This window comes from Mastomys coucha, unplaced genomic scaffold, assembly GCF_008632895.1.
Source record: "Mastomys coucha isolate ucsf_1 unplaced genomic scaffold, UCSF_Mcou_1 pScaffold1, whole genome shotgun sequence".
NCBI classification, from domain to species: Eukaryota; Metazoa; Chordata; class Mammalia; order Rodentia; family Muridae; genus Mastomys; species Mastomys coucha.
This window is the reverse complement of record NW_022196891.1, coordinates 59,805,872-59,820,086: the sequence shown is the minus strand read 5'-3', so window position 1 is coordinate 59,820,086 and position 14,215 is coordinate 59,805,872. Positions and strand designations below refer to the sequence as shown.

General features: G+C 39.8%; 1 protein-coding gene across 6 annotated transcripts in view; it reads left to right on the top strand.

Annotated features, from left to right (window-relative positions):
* Positions 1-14,215, top strand: part of Dnm3 (dynamin 3) — a 486,761-nt gene that overhangs the window by 114,449 nt on the left and 358,097 nt on the right. For all 6 annotated transcript variants that reach the window (XM_031387157.1, XM_031387138.1, XM_031387130.1 and 3 more), the window contains exons 3-4: positions 1,640-1,789; positions 2,978-3,181. In XM_031387157.1, coding sequence (XP_031243017.1) covers positions 1,640-1,789; positions 2,978-3,181 — 354 coding nt within the window. The remainder of the gene's footprint in view (positions 1-1,639; positions 1,790-2,977; positions 3,182-14,215) is intronic.

Below are 14,215 nucleotides of genomic sequence, written 5' to 3'. Positions count from 1 at the left end.
ATGTGGTTGCTGGGAATTGAACTCAGGACATACGGAAGAGCAGTCAGTGCTCTTACCCACTGAGCCATCTCACCAGCTCTAAAACTGATTTTTAAGCCTTCAAATAAGAGGTCAAATCTTTAGTTCATCCTCAGTGAACAGGTCCAGACAGAAGCCTCTGTCAGGAATCTGCTGACATAATTAAGACTCTGACTTCTTCCTTCATATATGGCATGAACTTCTTCCCACACTTCAGTACATCGTTCCTGCTCCACTTCCTGTCCTTTCCCATGTCTCCATCTCTGCATGTCCTAGCACTTAAAGTGCAGACTCTTACCTCCTGCACACAGCCTGTGCTAGCTTTATCATATTCTCGGTGGCTCCTAAAGTCAGTGCTAAGCTGCTTTATGAAGAGGGACTACATTCTAAAACAACATCCCCATTGGTTCTGGCCAGTTTTGTTAGATGAATTTTCAATGTCTCTGGCAAAAACTGTAGAAAGGATGCCTATGTTTGACTCAACTATCCATTGGGCCCAAGATGCTCATCCTTATTATATGCTTGATGGAATAGTTCTTCAGCTTGGAGAAATGGAAATGTCTTCCAAGATATTGTAAAGTTTGGTTTTCACAGCTATCTCTAGAAGTGAGTATCAAAATTGGTAGTAGAGCAGTTGGGAAGTGTCGGCATGTCTTTGCAATTCCAATACTTAAGAGGCTGAGGCAGGAGTTGGAGACCATCTGGGGCTATATAGCAAATTTTAGACCAGCTTGGACTATATAGCCAGACATTGTTTCAAAAAAGATGGAATAAATAATTAAAACAACAAAAACAAAATAACCCAAAACAAAAAAGCCAAACAACCAAACAACCCCTCTATTTTTTTTGTCATTTATATAGTTTGTTTTGAAAGAACTCTTTCTTCTACCTACATAATATTTTTTTTGACTGCAAACAATTTTTTTTGGTTTGTTTTTCAAGACAGGGTTTCTCTGCATCCTGGCTGTCTTCATGCTGTAGACAAGGCTGACCTCAAACATAGAAATCTGCCTGCCTCTGCCTCCCAAGTGCTGGGATTAAAGGCATGCACCACCACTGCCTGGCACAAGCAAATATTTTTGATGTAATACTTTGTCTATTTTTTTCTTGAGAAACATCTACATACACAAATTGATATGGTATTTTGAATAGTATGCTGCTAAATCTAAAATACTGCATTTAAAAAGAATTGAGCAAGTACTGTTTCTAAGTCACCAAGCTCCTGAAGTTATGTTTGTGTAACAGAGTTCCATACTAATGGAAGGGCAGTGCTGAAAAAGTGTTCATAGGGAGGTTTTCCCGGCAGCCCACATCTAAGGTTTTTAATAGTAGGGAACCATGTTTTTGTTTGCTCTATCATTTAGGTAGCCACAATTATTTCTACCTGTTTGTTAGGTTTGATGGCTCAGGGACTTCTTATGGGACTTAACTGTTATGGGAAAATTAGTAAATTTGCCAATTTTTAGAGCATCATCATTCTCAGTAACTACTGAGTTGTTTTGATAGCTGAGAAACAACATTGGCAATTTGATTTTTACTTAAATAAGGCATTGTTTGCTTGATATAATCCTGACATAAATGCATGCATATCTCTGGGTTTTTTTTTGTTTGTTTGTTTTAGAATATGCTGAGTTTCTACATTGCAAAGGAAAAAAATTTACAGATTTTGATGAAGTTCGCCATGAGATCGAAGCAGAAACAGACAGAGTAACGGGAATGAACAAAGGCATCTCTTCTATACCCATTAACCTCCGAGTCTACTCTCCCCACGGTAAGGGTTACTTCTGAATGTGAACGATTCTCCTCAGACCTTTTTCACTAGACCAATTTACGCTCATTGCAGACCACACACACAGTGCTGAGTCTCTGGGACATTTGTGCCCTGATGCCTGCCACACAGTTCGAAGAGCTCAGACTATCTAGAGAGAGACAGGAAGGGGCTGACAACATTGTAATTGACTTGGGAATTGAAAAATAACCCCTTTATTTTTATTATAAACTTTCAGAAATCAGAGACTGCAAGGTGGGCAAAAACTTCTAGAGGTATGTGCTGAGTCCTTCCCAGTCACTCTCCCTGCAGTGCTTTTATATATTTTATATATTTTATATATTTTTTTATATTTTTATTTATTTCATTACTGAGGAACCAAGTGTGATTTTATACTCATTTTTTTTTTAATATTTTTTGAGACAGGGTTTCTCTGTTTAGCCCTGGCTGTCCTGGAACTCACTCTGTAGACCAGGCTGGCCTCGAACTCAGAGATCCGCCTGCCTCTGCCTCCCAAGTGCTGGGATTAAAGGCGTGCGGCACCACCGCCCGCCAAGTGTGATTTTAATCCCTAGACTGTCACTAGACTGTCTACATGAATTCCTGTCAGGACTCAGTACCCACACGGAGGAGACAGCAGTCAGGTTGGACTGGAGTTGTCTTGTTATTGACTGCTTACAACCCACTTGTTCTGTTCAAAACAACACAAATGGCTCACAGCACCCACAGAGGCAAAGTGGCTAACCCTCTGTAAATAGCATATGATGTCTTAGAAGGGAAGGGCTATTGCTATCCTGAAAGTTTTTATACCACCTGAAGGTGATGCACAAGACTGGCAGACAGAATATGCATTTATTGTTCAATGTTTTAATTATAGCTGCCTAGTTATGACAGCTAGGCTATGAAAGCTCTCTCAGCATACCGCTAGGCATGTAAATCAATGCCGATGAGATTATGTTAAGATGAACATCTGGCTTAGCACCATCATGTAAAAATAGAGAAAACTAGTGCACTCATTTTGCACTCAATTCATTCCCTTCTCTACCCTTGTGATGGAGTCGTTCATATACATGATATGTAAAGCCGATTGGAGTGGCAGATGACTCAGCCACCTATGGTCTTTTAGACCACCTTGTGGGTGTCTTTTGGACTACGGGTATCGGTAAGACTCTCCCATTCTTTCCCACATAGTGTTAAATCTAACACTGATCGACCTACCTGGAATAACGAAAGTGCCCGTGGGAGACCAGCCGCCAGATATTGAGTATCAGATCAGAGATATGATTATGCAGTTCATCACGAGGGAGAACTGTCTGATTTTGGCTGTCACACCAGCCAACACCGATCTTGCGAACTCGGATGCACTGAAGCTAGCCAAAGAAGTTGATCCTCAAGGTGAGTGTGTGAGAGACTATTCCAATGAGAAAGAATGATTGCAAGAATCCAAGAGTTTTGGTCATATGTCTGGGTGGCCCAGAGTCTCATGACTTGATTTCATAAAATTCTGCAAAGGTCAGTGTTGGTAGATATCTTATGTTTTGGATGCTGGTAGAATAACTAGGAAAAACAGTCAAACACTACATAATTAAAAATAACATTAAACGAAAGCCAGGGACATAGACATTGTCAAACCTCATGGAATGTTTAGTTTTAAAGGTTAATAAGATAAATTCTGCAGCAGAAGGATCACACTTACTTAGTCATTGTAGGAGTTTCCCAAATGTGCTGATGAGAGCACTCTCTATTATCTTTTGTTTACTGTTTATTGAAAGCAGGAAATGTAAAGAACTACAAACCAGGTTATTTAGCTTGTATTTGTTTGTCATATATCCTATCATCGGGGACTTCTTTTTGTTATTTGTAGATCAGAATCCAGAAAAGCCTCTTCTTTATGCTGTTGTTTTAATTTTTCCTTTCTCTGAGTTGAGAAATGACCATCGTCAAAAACCTCAGTTGCACAGCCTGGTGTGGGCGTGTCTAAAGTAATAAAAGACTCTTAGAGATGTGAGCTTTCAACATGGAGATGTGTGGTACTCAATTCCAGGACTTTCAATCTTTGCTCCAGTTAATCCTCCCCTTTTATTTATTGTCTTTGTTTCTAATTCTTACCTCTTCTTTCCTCCTCTGAACTGTTCCTCTTCTAACGCACTCTTCAGTCTTTTTGGTTTTCACACTTACATGATTTATTCAATTAGATCTTCTCCTCTAATTAATTTTTCATTTGTGATATTTCTGACATTCCAAGAGCATCTTCTTATTTTATGCATGTTGTTTTTATGAGTTACAAATAGCAGATTGTTCTTGCTTTCACGAATGCAGTGATTAAGGATTTTAATTAGAACCTTTTCATATTGTTCTTTTACAATGCACTTGATCTCGGAGTGCACGGTTTTCTGGTGGCCTTTGTGATGTGATGACTTTCTTCTGCCTGCTCCTTGCTGAGGGTGAGACACTGAAGAGCTGATGCAGGTACAGGACTGGAATCCATTGGTCAGTAGACTTTACATACAGGAACTGAGCTATAAACTGATCACTTTTGTTAGTAGAATTTCCAAGCTGCTAGAATGGATATCTTCTCTTGAGCTGGTCTATGGTAGAGCATATACCCAGTGTATTTGAATCTAAGAGCAAGAATGCACCAGTAGGACAGAAGGAAAGTAATTTCCATCACTAGGCACAATACATAGACTTTATTAAACTCTCCAATTTCATATGACATTTCCTGAGGTCCGAGTTTGAAGACCACCTGATTCAGCTTCTTCTGAAAGCAATTGAGCACTATACTGAGGTCGAATCGGGGTATCTGTGCATTATGAAAGGTGGAGATAGGGTCTGGAGCTCTAACAGTGTCCTGTATGAACCACCTTTGCTATTTTCAACTCTGTCTATGTCCCTGATGCTCCAATGCTGGAGCTTTTCCCCAAGTTTTGAAATAGCTGCTAGTTTCTTTCTGTTTGGCTTTCCCCATCATCCTTGAGATGAATTGGACAATGCAGATGAAGGCTATCAATACCAAGATAAGGACCTACACCAGGACTCCCTCTCTAGTATCAGTGCCCCAGGAGAGTTATCTTGTAGATGCAGACCACAATGTAGCTATTAAAGTGATACTATACCATGCTTGTCCACAGCCATTTTGTCCCTAGGAGGCAAGGCTATGGTGGTGGAGTTAGGGCACAGTCAACTTCAGTTGACTAGTAGTGTCATTAGCTCCCAAGAAATCCACATGTAATCAAACCAGACAACGCTTCCTGCAGGGGTGCAGATGAAACCATACCTAGTCTTGGACTCCTCCTCCATTCAACCTTGACCCTCATCCCCTTGAAACATTCTTTTCTGATACAGACTCTGTGTCCAGGTGGTAGTAACTCATATTGTTCTTGCTGCCATCCTCATGACTCACACATGTCTAGTAAAGGAAACCACAATGACAAGTGATATGTTCCCTGGGCTGTTGTTGGGCTCCATGTTCCATAAGTGTTTGCTAGGTCTAGTTAAGGTTTGGGTTTTAGGATTGTTTAGATTTGCTATTTTCTTGTTGATCTTCTTCTGTGTGGGGTTCTCTTATAGAAAGGGTGTCATTAAATAGTATCTCCATTATTGCTGAATCATCTATTATTTTTCTTTATGTTAGTCTCCCCAAAGGGAGGGTTGTTATGTTTTTAGATGCATTTCTGATAGTCATTTCTTCTTAATCTTTTATCATTACACGATGTCCTTGAGAAACTTCTATTTTGTTTCATTTTGGTGACCTTCCAGTTGTCATGTGGCTGATGTTTGAGTGGCATATCCTCTCCATTCTTTACATTCAATTGTTTTAGTCATTTTGAAACCAATTATGCCTATTGTAGACAATATGCAGTTGGATCACTTATTTGATTGTTTTTTTTTTTGTTTTGTTTTGTTTTTTTAAACAAGCATATATATTTTTTTCTCCTGAGACAGGGTTTCTCTGTGTAGCCCTGGCTGTCCTAGAACTCACCCTGTAGACCAGGCTGGCCTCGAACTCAGAAATCCACCTGCCTCTGCCTCCCAAGTGCTGGGATTAAAGACGTGTGCCACCACCACCCAGCCACAAACATAGCTTCTTAATACATTAAACATGCTATATTAGTCAGGGTTCTGTGGAGTCCCAAAACTTATGGAATATCTTTGTAGATTAAGGGAAATTATTGGACTGACTTACAGCCTGCAGTCCAACTAACCCAACAGTGGACATCTGTGACCTGGAAGTCCAAGGATCTAGTAGTTGCTCAGATCCATGAGGCTAGGTGTTTCAGCTGGTTTTCTGTATAAGCTGGAATCCTGAAGAAGTAGGTTCCAACAGATGTGCTGCAAATAAGTGCAAACGGGCAGAGAAGAAAATGTCTTCAGGAATAATTTCTATTAACTGGTTATTTTCATTTGTATGTGTCATAATTTCTTCATATATATTTTTATTGTTATTGAATAGTGTGTTTGGGCAGATTCTGTCCACTCTCCCACTCATGCACCTCCCCTAACTCAAGATTTTTTGTTGTTATTGTTGATTTTTACAAGTGTTACTTGCTTGGTTAGCGCTTTTCCTCAACCAACATTCCCTGCATGTAGCCGCTCCAGTCTTGCTCAGTTCCCTTCACAGATGGCTAATAACTCCACAGCAATTTCCTTATACCAGAGTCAACAGCTCTCCCAGCATTTACTGGAGCTCCTTGTGTATGGCACTAATGCTCCAAGTTTGCAACCCCACCTTCACCTTCACTTTTTGCTAATACCGAGCCCAAGTAGGTGAAAATTTAGGATTCTCCTATGCCAGTTCTGATTACACTATGTATAAACATTTTAAAGGCCTTTGTGAACTCCTCATTCCAAACTTTTCTTTCTTTCTTTTCTTTTCTTTTCTTTTCTTTTCTTTTCTTTTCTTTTCTTTTCTTTTCTTTGTTTTTCTTTTTTCTTTTTTCTTTTTTTGGCTTAGATGTTTCTTTGTCACATTTGTTCTCACTGCCCAAAGCAGCTACAGTTTTAAATAATTGCCACTGATTATTTTTGACAAATACTCCCTGGGGTAGAGGTCTTTCACACCAAGCAGGCTCTCAGTCAGGTTAAATAAGGAAGAGCTACAGGGAAGGCAGCTCTTAGGGAACTGTTGATAGGCTAAATAATTCCAATTGTTTTACAGATTGTGTTTTTGGTACTCCCCAGGCCCATCTGCTTTGTCCAGACTCACCAAGAAGCTAGTTTTTACCCTGGTGGTGGAAGCTGGATAAGGATGAATAGAGATCAGGGAGCGGGAGAGGGCAGCAGGACAGGTCGATGTACCACCCAGCCTGCTGTTTTTATTGAGATTAATCTGTTTTTCTGGGATGAATGTCCTTCAGATCATTGCAAGCCTGTCTTTAATTATGCAGTTTTGAAAACGTTGATTTTTGGCATTTTTGAACCATGTTCTTACTCAGTGCTTCAGGGCAAATGGCCTTTTCAAAGATATTTACTGCAGCATTCCCACAGACATCCTTCACACTGCACAACTGCTATAGCCAGAAGCTTTCTGCGAACGCCTCTGAGTTACGTGGTGAGGACAGTCTAGCTGTGACATCTGTTCCCCTTGGCCCTCAGGGTTGATTTGCCTGGTCTCCCCTCATCATGCCACGTATATCTTTTCTAAAAATTTTCCCTTGGCTAACTAAAAATGTTGACCTATTTAGACCGCAAGGGACCATTCTCTATTCAAGGGTATATGAACTAAAATTATATTCACCAAGACACCAAATTATACAGGTTTTTTTTTTTTTTTGGAGAGGTAGTCTATTTTAGAAGTTCTACTTTATACTAAATTAAGAGTACTTGACATAGAGAAGCCATTTTCATCAAAGTATGACTGAAGGTTATTCAAATATATAGTTGCTTGGAAAGTTTATATTGAAAAGTTAATTATAAATTATGTGCATTATTCTGTTTAAAACACAGGTCTGGAAAAGAAACAGGCTAAGTAAGTAGTATGTATATTTCAGGTGTTTTTAAGGATCTTGAGACAAGCTTGGGTTTAGGATAGGCCCCGAGTGGCAATGACCTGTATCCTTATAGACAAACAAGGAGAAGGATTTGAGACACAGAGAGTCAGGGAAGAAGGTCATGTGAAAATGGAGATGGGAATTGAGTTATGGTTGACACAAGCAAGAGATCAACTGATGCCATGAGGAGCTGGAAGAGACAAGGAAAGGTCATTCCCTTGTTGTCGTAAATATTTAATCTCAATCAAGGGTTTCTACCCCACCTTTGATCATCCAGTTCCCAGATAAGGATGTAAAATGCTTATATTTATAATAAACTTTTAAAGCAGTAGAGCTGGGCAGATATCTACCCTCTATGCTATCATGTCTATTTCCCTGTCAATATGACTTGCTATGTTCTGTCTGTGCTGGTCTTACTCCGACTAGCCAGCCCTCATGGCCAGTTCTCACTATTGATCCCTTACTCCACTGGCATCTTCTCCTCTCTCCACTTTCTCACTCCTTTCCTCTTGTGGTCCTGCCTAAGATCCCAAGACCATGAATCAAAACCCTGCCTATTTATCTTCTGCCCAACTATAGGCTGTCGGCATCTTTATTCAACCAATAGTTTTAAATTAAGGAGCAAGGTCATGTAGCACCACTTGGCGTACGTGAGGATCTCCTCATCCCTGAAGGCAACAGACTTTTGAGGCCAGTATTTAACATTACAATCCATAGCAAAAGAGCCAATTTAACATTCCCTAGAGACTTTGTAGGGGATGCGGCACTACTGGCATCCTGACTTCTGACTTAAGTTTTCCAGAATTTCAGGGCAACAGATTCTTGTTGTTTTAAGTCACCAGTTTGTTACAACAGGCCTAACAGATGAATTCAGGTAATATCGAGAGTTTTGAGCTTTCATTTGTAATAATTTAGGGCATGAATATATTTAGAAAAAAAAAGGAGAGGCAGAGAAGAAGCCTGGAAGACCTCTAGTGACAGGAGAGAAATAGACGTCATGGAGAAGTAGTAGAGAACCAAGTAGGCATTGTATTCTGAAAGCTAAGACAAAGAGATCCTTAAGAAGGACAATGTTACTGGTTTTGCCAAGTTTAGAAGAGTGACATTGTAGACAGGCCAACCAGACCTACAGCTGGGAACCAGTGAAAAAGCACAATAACAGTCAGAAGGAGCACAGGGGTGCTGGTGGCTGTAGAGCAGTGACATTCTTCATCCAAAGACATAGAAGGGAGGGTACCATATTCCTTTGCTTCTCTTCTTTAGCCAAGTCTTCACAGTCTATTATCAAAACTGCCTAGAAGTACTATGAAGCTGCTTCCATGTGTAGTGGCCTTCTTCTCACTGCATTCAGTCCCATTTATAGGTTTAGATGGTTCAGCCGTGAGCAGAAAGCAACACGGGTTTTTTTTTTTTTTTTTTGGTTTTTTGAGACAAGGTTTCTCTGTGTAGCCCTGGCTGTCCTGGAACTCACTCTGTAGACCAGGCTGGCCTCTAACTCAGAAATCCTCCTGCCTCTGCCTCCCAAGTGCTGGGACTAAAGGCCTGTGCCACCACTGCCCAGCTTATAGTTAACATTTTTAAGTTTCAAGAAAGAGAAAAGGAAGAATTCAGCAGCAATAGTAGTGAAAGATTAAGAGGACATTTTTAAATATAGGAGATGTCACAACTTCCTTGTGTATTGATGAATAGTTGGCAAGAGAGACAGTGATGAGATAAATGCAGAGAAGATAAAGAGAAGATAAATAGACAAGATAAATAGTTGACTTAAAGAAGTGAGGATGAGGTAGGTACAGTAGCCTACCTGTGCAAGTCCTGGTTACAGAAGAAAATTGTATTGTTTTTACATCTGAACAATAGGAAAGATGAGATCTGGATACAAATGATAGAGGCTCAAAGATTGATTAGTAAGGAGATTCCTTTAAAAGCCACATTCAGTTTACTTATGATGGCTCAAGGGCCACCTCTCCTGATAGGCTTTAGTGGTTGTGTAATAGTGACGCTGTGTTTACCCTTCGGCTTCTCAGATGCTCACAGTGGACATCTGTGCTTTATAGGTTCAGCCAGATCTTAAGTGGGGCAATTCGTCAGAAACAGGCACTCACAGTTTATGGTGGGTATTGATTTATTACCTGGACATGAGTTCATTACCCGGGAAGACTGTCACTGGGCCTTTTAATCTTTGGAGGATAGCAGTATTTTAGCATTACCCACCAAGCTTGTCATCCACAATAGAGGGCTGTTCAAAGGCCTTGCTGGGAGGTGGATGGGTCTGGAGACTCCTTTCATGGTGATTTATTTCACAGCCAAATGAATTTTGTTTCTGAATCTACCCTAGCCATGTATCTTCCTGGAGTATAAAATCAGCCCATGAAGAATGTGACTCTGGCTGGCAAAGAGGGAGCCATTTCCCCTTGAGATAATTTGTGAATTGGGCAAGAATTGACCTTATTTAGCTCCTTAGCAGGAGGTTAGTTTTTTTTTTTTTTCCCTGTCTTCCTTTTTAATCTAGCAAAGCTGAAGTCCATGGGCGTTGTAAGCTGATATGGCCTTCGGTACTATTTAGCAGGCATCCCTTCTGTTGTCTCATCAGAGAGAACCTTGGTGTCCTAAGCTGAGAAGAAACTTGCCACATCTGGGAACTCAGTCAACCCTCATGATAGAATGAATATATTTATACACAACAAATACAGGAATATTCTAAGCAGAAAACTCATTTTTTTTCAGGCACTGTGTTTGTTTCTGCACCAATTCTTTCCTCAAAATTGGATTACCATTTTTACTGTGAGATTTTGCCTTAATTTTATGATCAAATTATAGATATGAAGACAATAGACATGCCAAACTTGACAGAGGGAAGCCCGTGAGTCTTCAACCCTACACGAAGAACCAAAGGCAACCAAAGAATTCTGAGAGTGGGAGAAATCATCATCCCTGGCAGGAGCATACCAACTGGTTATCCAATACCAAATGAACAACCCTGAAAGCAGACATACAAACAACATTATATAGTCTGAGCAGGTTTATTAAGGAAACACACATATGAGCATGCATGCATGTGGGTGAGCACACAGACACAAACACACACATACACACAAACACACATACCACCACCACCGCCAATTAATAATAATAATAAAAAAGGTCATGAATTTGAAGGCTCTGGGAGGAGGCAAGGGGAAAGAGGAGTAAAGTAATCCAATTGTAATTCCAAAAATAAAAAAAAATAAAATTAATAAAAGTTAAGTAATTAGAGAATGATGACTATAAATACTACTGATATTAAATTAATAGGTGTGAATATATATTGCTCTTTAAGGAGAAATAATGTATATAACATATTCTTGCTTTAAGAATTCACTTTTGAACTTAATTTCTTTTTTTTTATGTTTTTGGATATTTTCTTTATTTACATTTTAAATATGGTCCCCTTTCCCTGTTCCAGTCCCCAGCCCCAGAAACATTCTATGCCATCTCTCCTCCCTGTTTCTATGAAGGTGTTCCCCATCCACCCAATCCTGCCTCCCCACCTCTGAATTCCCCTACACTGGGGTATCCAGCTCTCACAGGGCTAAGGGCCTTTCTTCCCGTTGATGCCTGACAAGGCCATCCTCTGCTACATATGTGACTGGAGCCATGGGTCCCTCCATGTGATATAGTCCCTGGGAGCTCTGGGGCAGTCTGGTTGGTTAATATTGTTGAACTTCTTTCTTTCTTTTTTTTTAAACTTCTTTTCTTTTTTTCTTTACTTTTTTTTTTTTTTTAAGATTTATTTATTTTATTTATGTGAGTACAGTGTAGCTGTCTTTAGACACACCAGAGGAGGGCATCAGATCTCATTACATATGGTTGTGAGCCACCATGTGGTTGCTGGGATTTGAACTCGGGGCCTTTGAAGAGCAGCCAGTGCTCTTAACCGCTGAGCCATCTCTCCAGCCCAAACTTATTTCTAACATGAATGCAAACTATAAAGTCTGATTTTTTTCTTTAACAAATGAAGAAAGTTGAATATTGGTTTAAATGAAGAAATTTGTTGTTTTTGAAAAATTGTGTATACCACTTCTGTCCAGCTACTCATCTTTTTACACGGAGCATTTACCAAGCTTGAACAAGGCTTTGAAGAAAGCAGGCATCTGTCTGTTCTATAGACATCAAGGGCCACAAACATATAAGGTCTTACATTCCCATGGGAACTTGTCAGAGTCTTGTGACATCTCAATGCATGCTACTATTTTACATTGCAGATGTTTTATTTCACATGTTTTATTTGTGTAATTTGGGTTTTATACCTATATAATTCAGATAGATTTATTCAATCTGATGCTATCAGTGGGCACATTTGCAAAGAGGTTGATCATCTCACACAGAAACAGGCTTGCCTAAGAGCAGTTAAGAACTTTCATCTCAGTCTCAGAAAAAAACAGCATAAAGGCCAACAAGATAGCTTCAGTGAGTGTTCCTCAAACCCAAGATGGAATGAGAGAGCCAACCCTCAGAAGCTGCCTCTGGCCTTCCACGTGCACACTACGACATATCCACACACCCACACTCACAATCACCATCCATTCTTTGTCCTACCTACTTTTCTTTCTATCCATTCTAACACCTATCAGCCCATTCTATTTTTATGTACTACTGTGGAAGACTCCTAAGGTGTTTCCTATCTCCTTTAAGACCAAATATTCTATTTTATGAAGTCCTTCCTCGTAAGGGCAATGTTATTCAACTAACCAGTTTTTCATGCTAATTCTCCATTTCATTTTTCTTTCAATATCAAGTCCAATCTCCTTAACTGGGCACTCATGGACTTCCTATGCCTTGGACCTTTTCCAGTTCATCGCATCTTTACAATTACTTCGATAATCAGTAATTTTCCTATTAAGGAAGCTGATCTGCTTCTTAACATCTTTTTTATTTGTCTTGGGAATAAGTCAAGGTTAAGAAACAACAAAAGATGTAATTTGGATATTATTTGGACCTGAGAGGATCATGCCTAGTCTTCATCATGCACTTGGCATACTTGAGAAGAGGGAGTCTCAACTGAGAGGCTGCCTCCCTTAGATGGCCTGCACAAGTGTCTGTGGGCAGTTCCTTCATTGCCAAGTAGTATGGGAGGGCCCAGCCACTGCAGGAGGTACTAGATCTATTCAGGTAGACCAGGTCTCCTGGAGCCTGAGAGCAAGCCAGTAGGCAGCGTTTGTGTACGGTTCTCTTTCAAGATCCTGCCTTGCGTTCCTTGCCATGGTTTCTCTTGACAATGGTCTGTAACCTCTAAGCTGAAATTCTATTTTTGGTTCAGGAAATAAAATGGCCATGGTCATAAAACATGAATGAATGTGTGTGTGTGTGTGTTTGTGTCTGTGTGTAGACTGAGAAAGAGAGAGAGAGAAGGGAGGGAGGGAGGGAGAGAGAGAAAGAGAAAAAAGGAGAGAAAAGAAGAGAGAAAAAGAGAGAAGAGAGTAAGAGAGAGAAAGAGAGAGAGAAAGAGAGAAGAGAGAGAATGAGAAAAGAGAAAAAGAGAAAGAGAGAGAGAAAGAGAGGGATAAAGAGAGAGAGAAAGAGGGAGAAAAAGAGAGGGAAAGAGAAAGAGAGAAGAAGAGAGAAAGAGAGAAATGAGGAGAGTTTTGGATTATTTTAAAAACAAGAACAAAGAAGCAAAACATGTCAATGTAAATGTACTATTAAGATGAAATTGTTATTGCCCCTGTAGACGGACAGGAAGGTATGGATTATTTGTACCAATACATCCATTCATTCCTTTGCCACTGGGGGTCACTATAAAGACATGTCTTGAAGAAGTTTAAACCTTCCTTGAGCTGCCTTGTGGAATTAGAATCTAGAAATTTCATGCAGGAAAAGAAACACTATTCACAGGAATGTGAAAGAAAAGAAAAAAAGAAAAAAAAGCTTAAAATATATTCCTTCTATTTCTGTTGATTTAATTGCCAAGTAGTAACATGAATATTTTCTCAGAGCTTACCTTTACTGTAATGTGAGTTACAGTAAACCGAAAACACTTGATTAAGGTGACCTTAGTATTACAGAATAAATGTGCTATCAGGGATTTCCTTTTTCAAAATTCAAATTAAAAATACAACTAAAACTGGGTCTGGTTTCACAGGCAGGTAAGCCCAACTGATTGAGCTCAGGTAGGAGAATCATAAGTTTAAGATCTGCCTGGGTGACAGAATGAACTGAAGGCCAGCCAGCTGGTGGAGCTCAGGGAGACTTTGTGTAAAAGTGACAAAGAAAAGAAAAGAAAAGAGAAAAGAAAGAAAAGAAAAAAAGAGAAGAGAAGAGAAAAGAAAAGAAAGAAAAGAAAGAAACATAAAAAGAGAGCTGGGGGTATTGCTTAGTGAGAGAGTACATAGTGTATAGCCTGCCTGAGGGCATAGGTTCAACAGCACTGCAAACACACACACACACACACACACACACACAC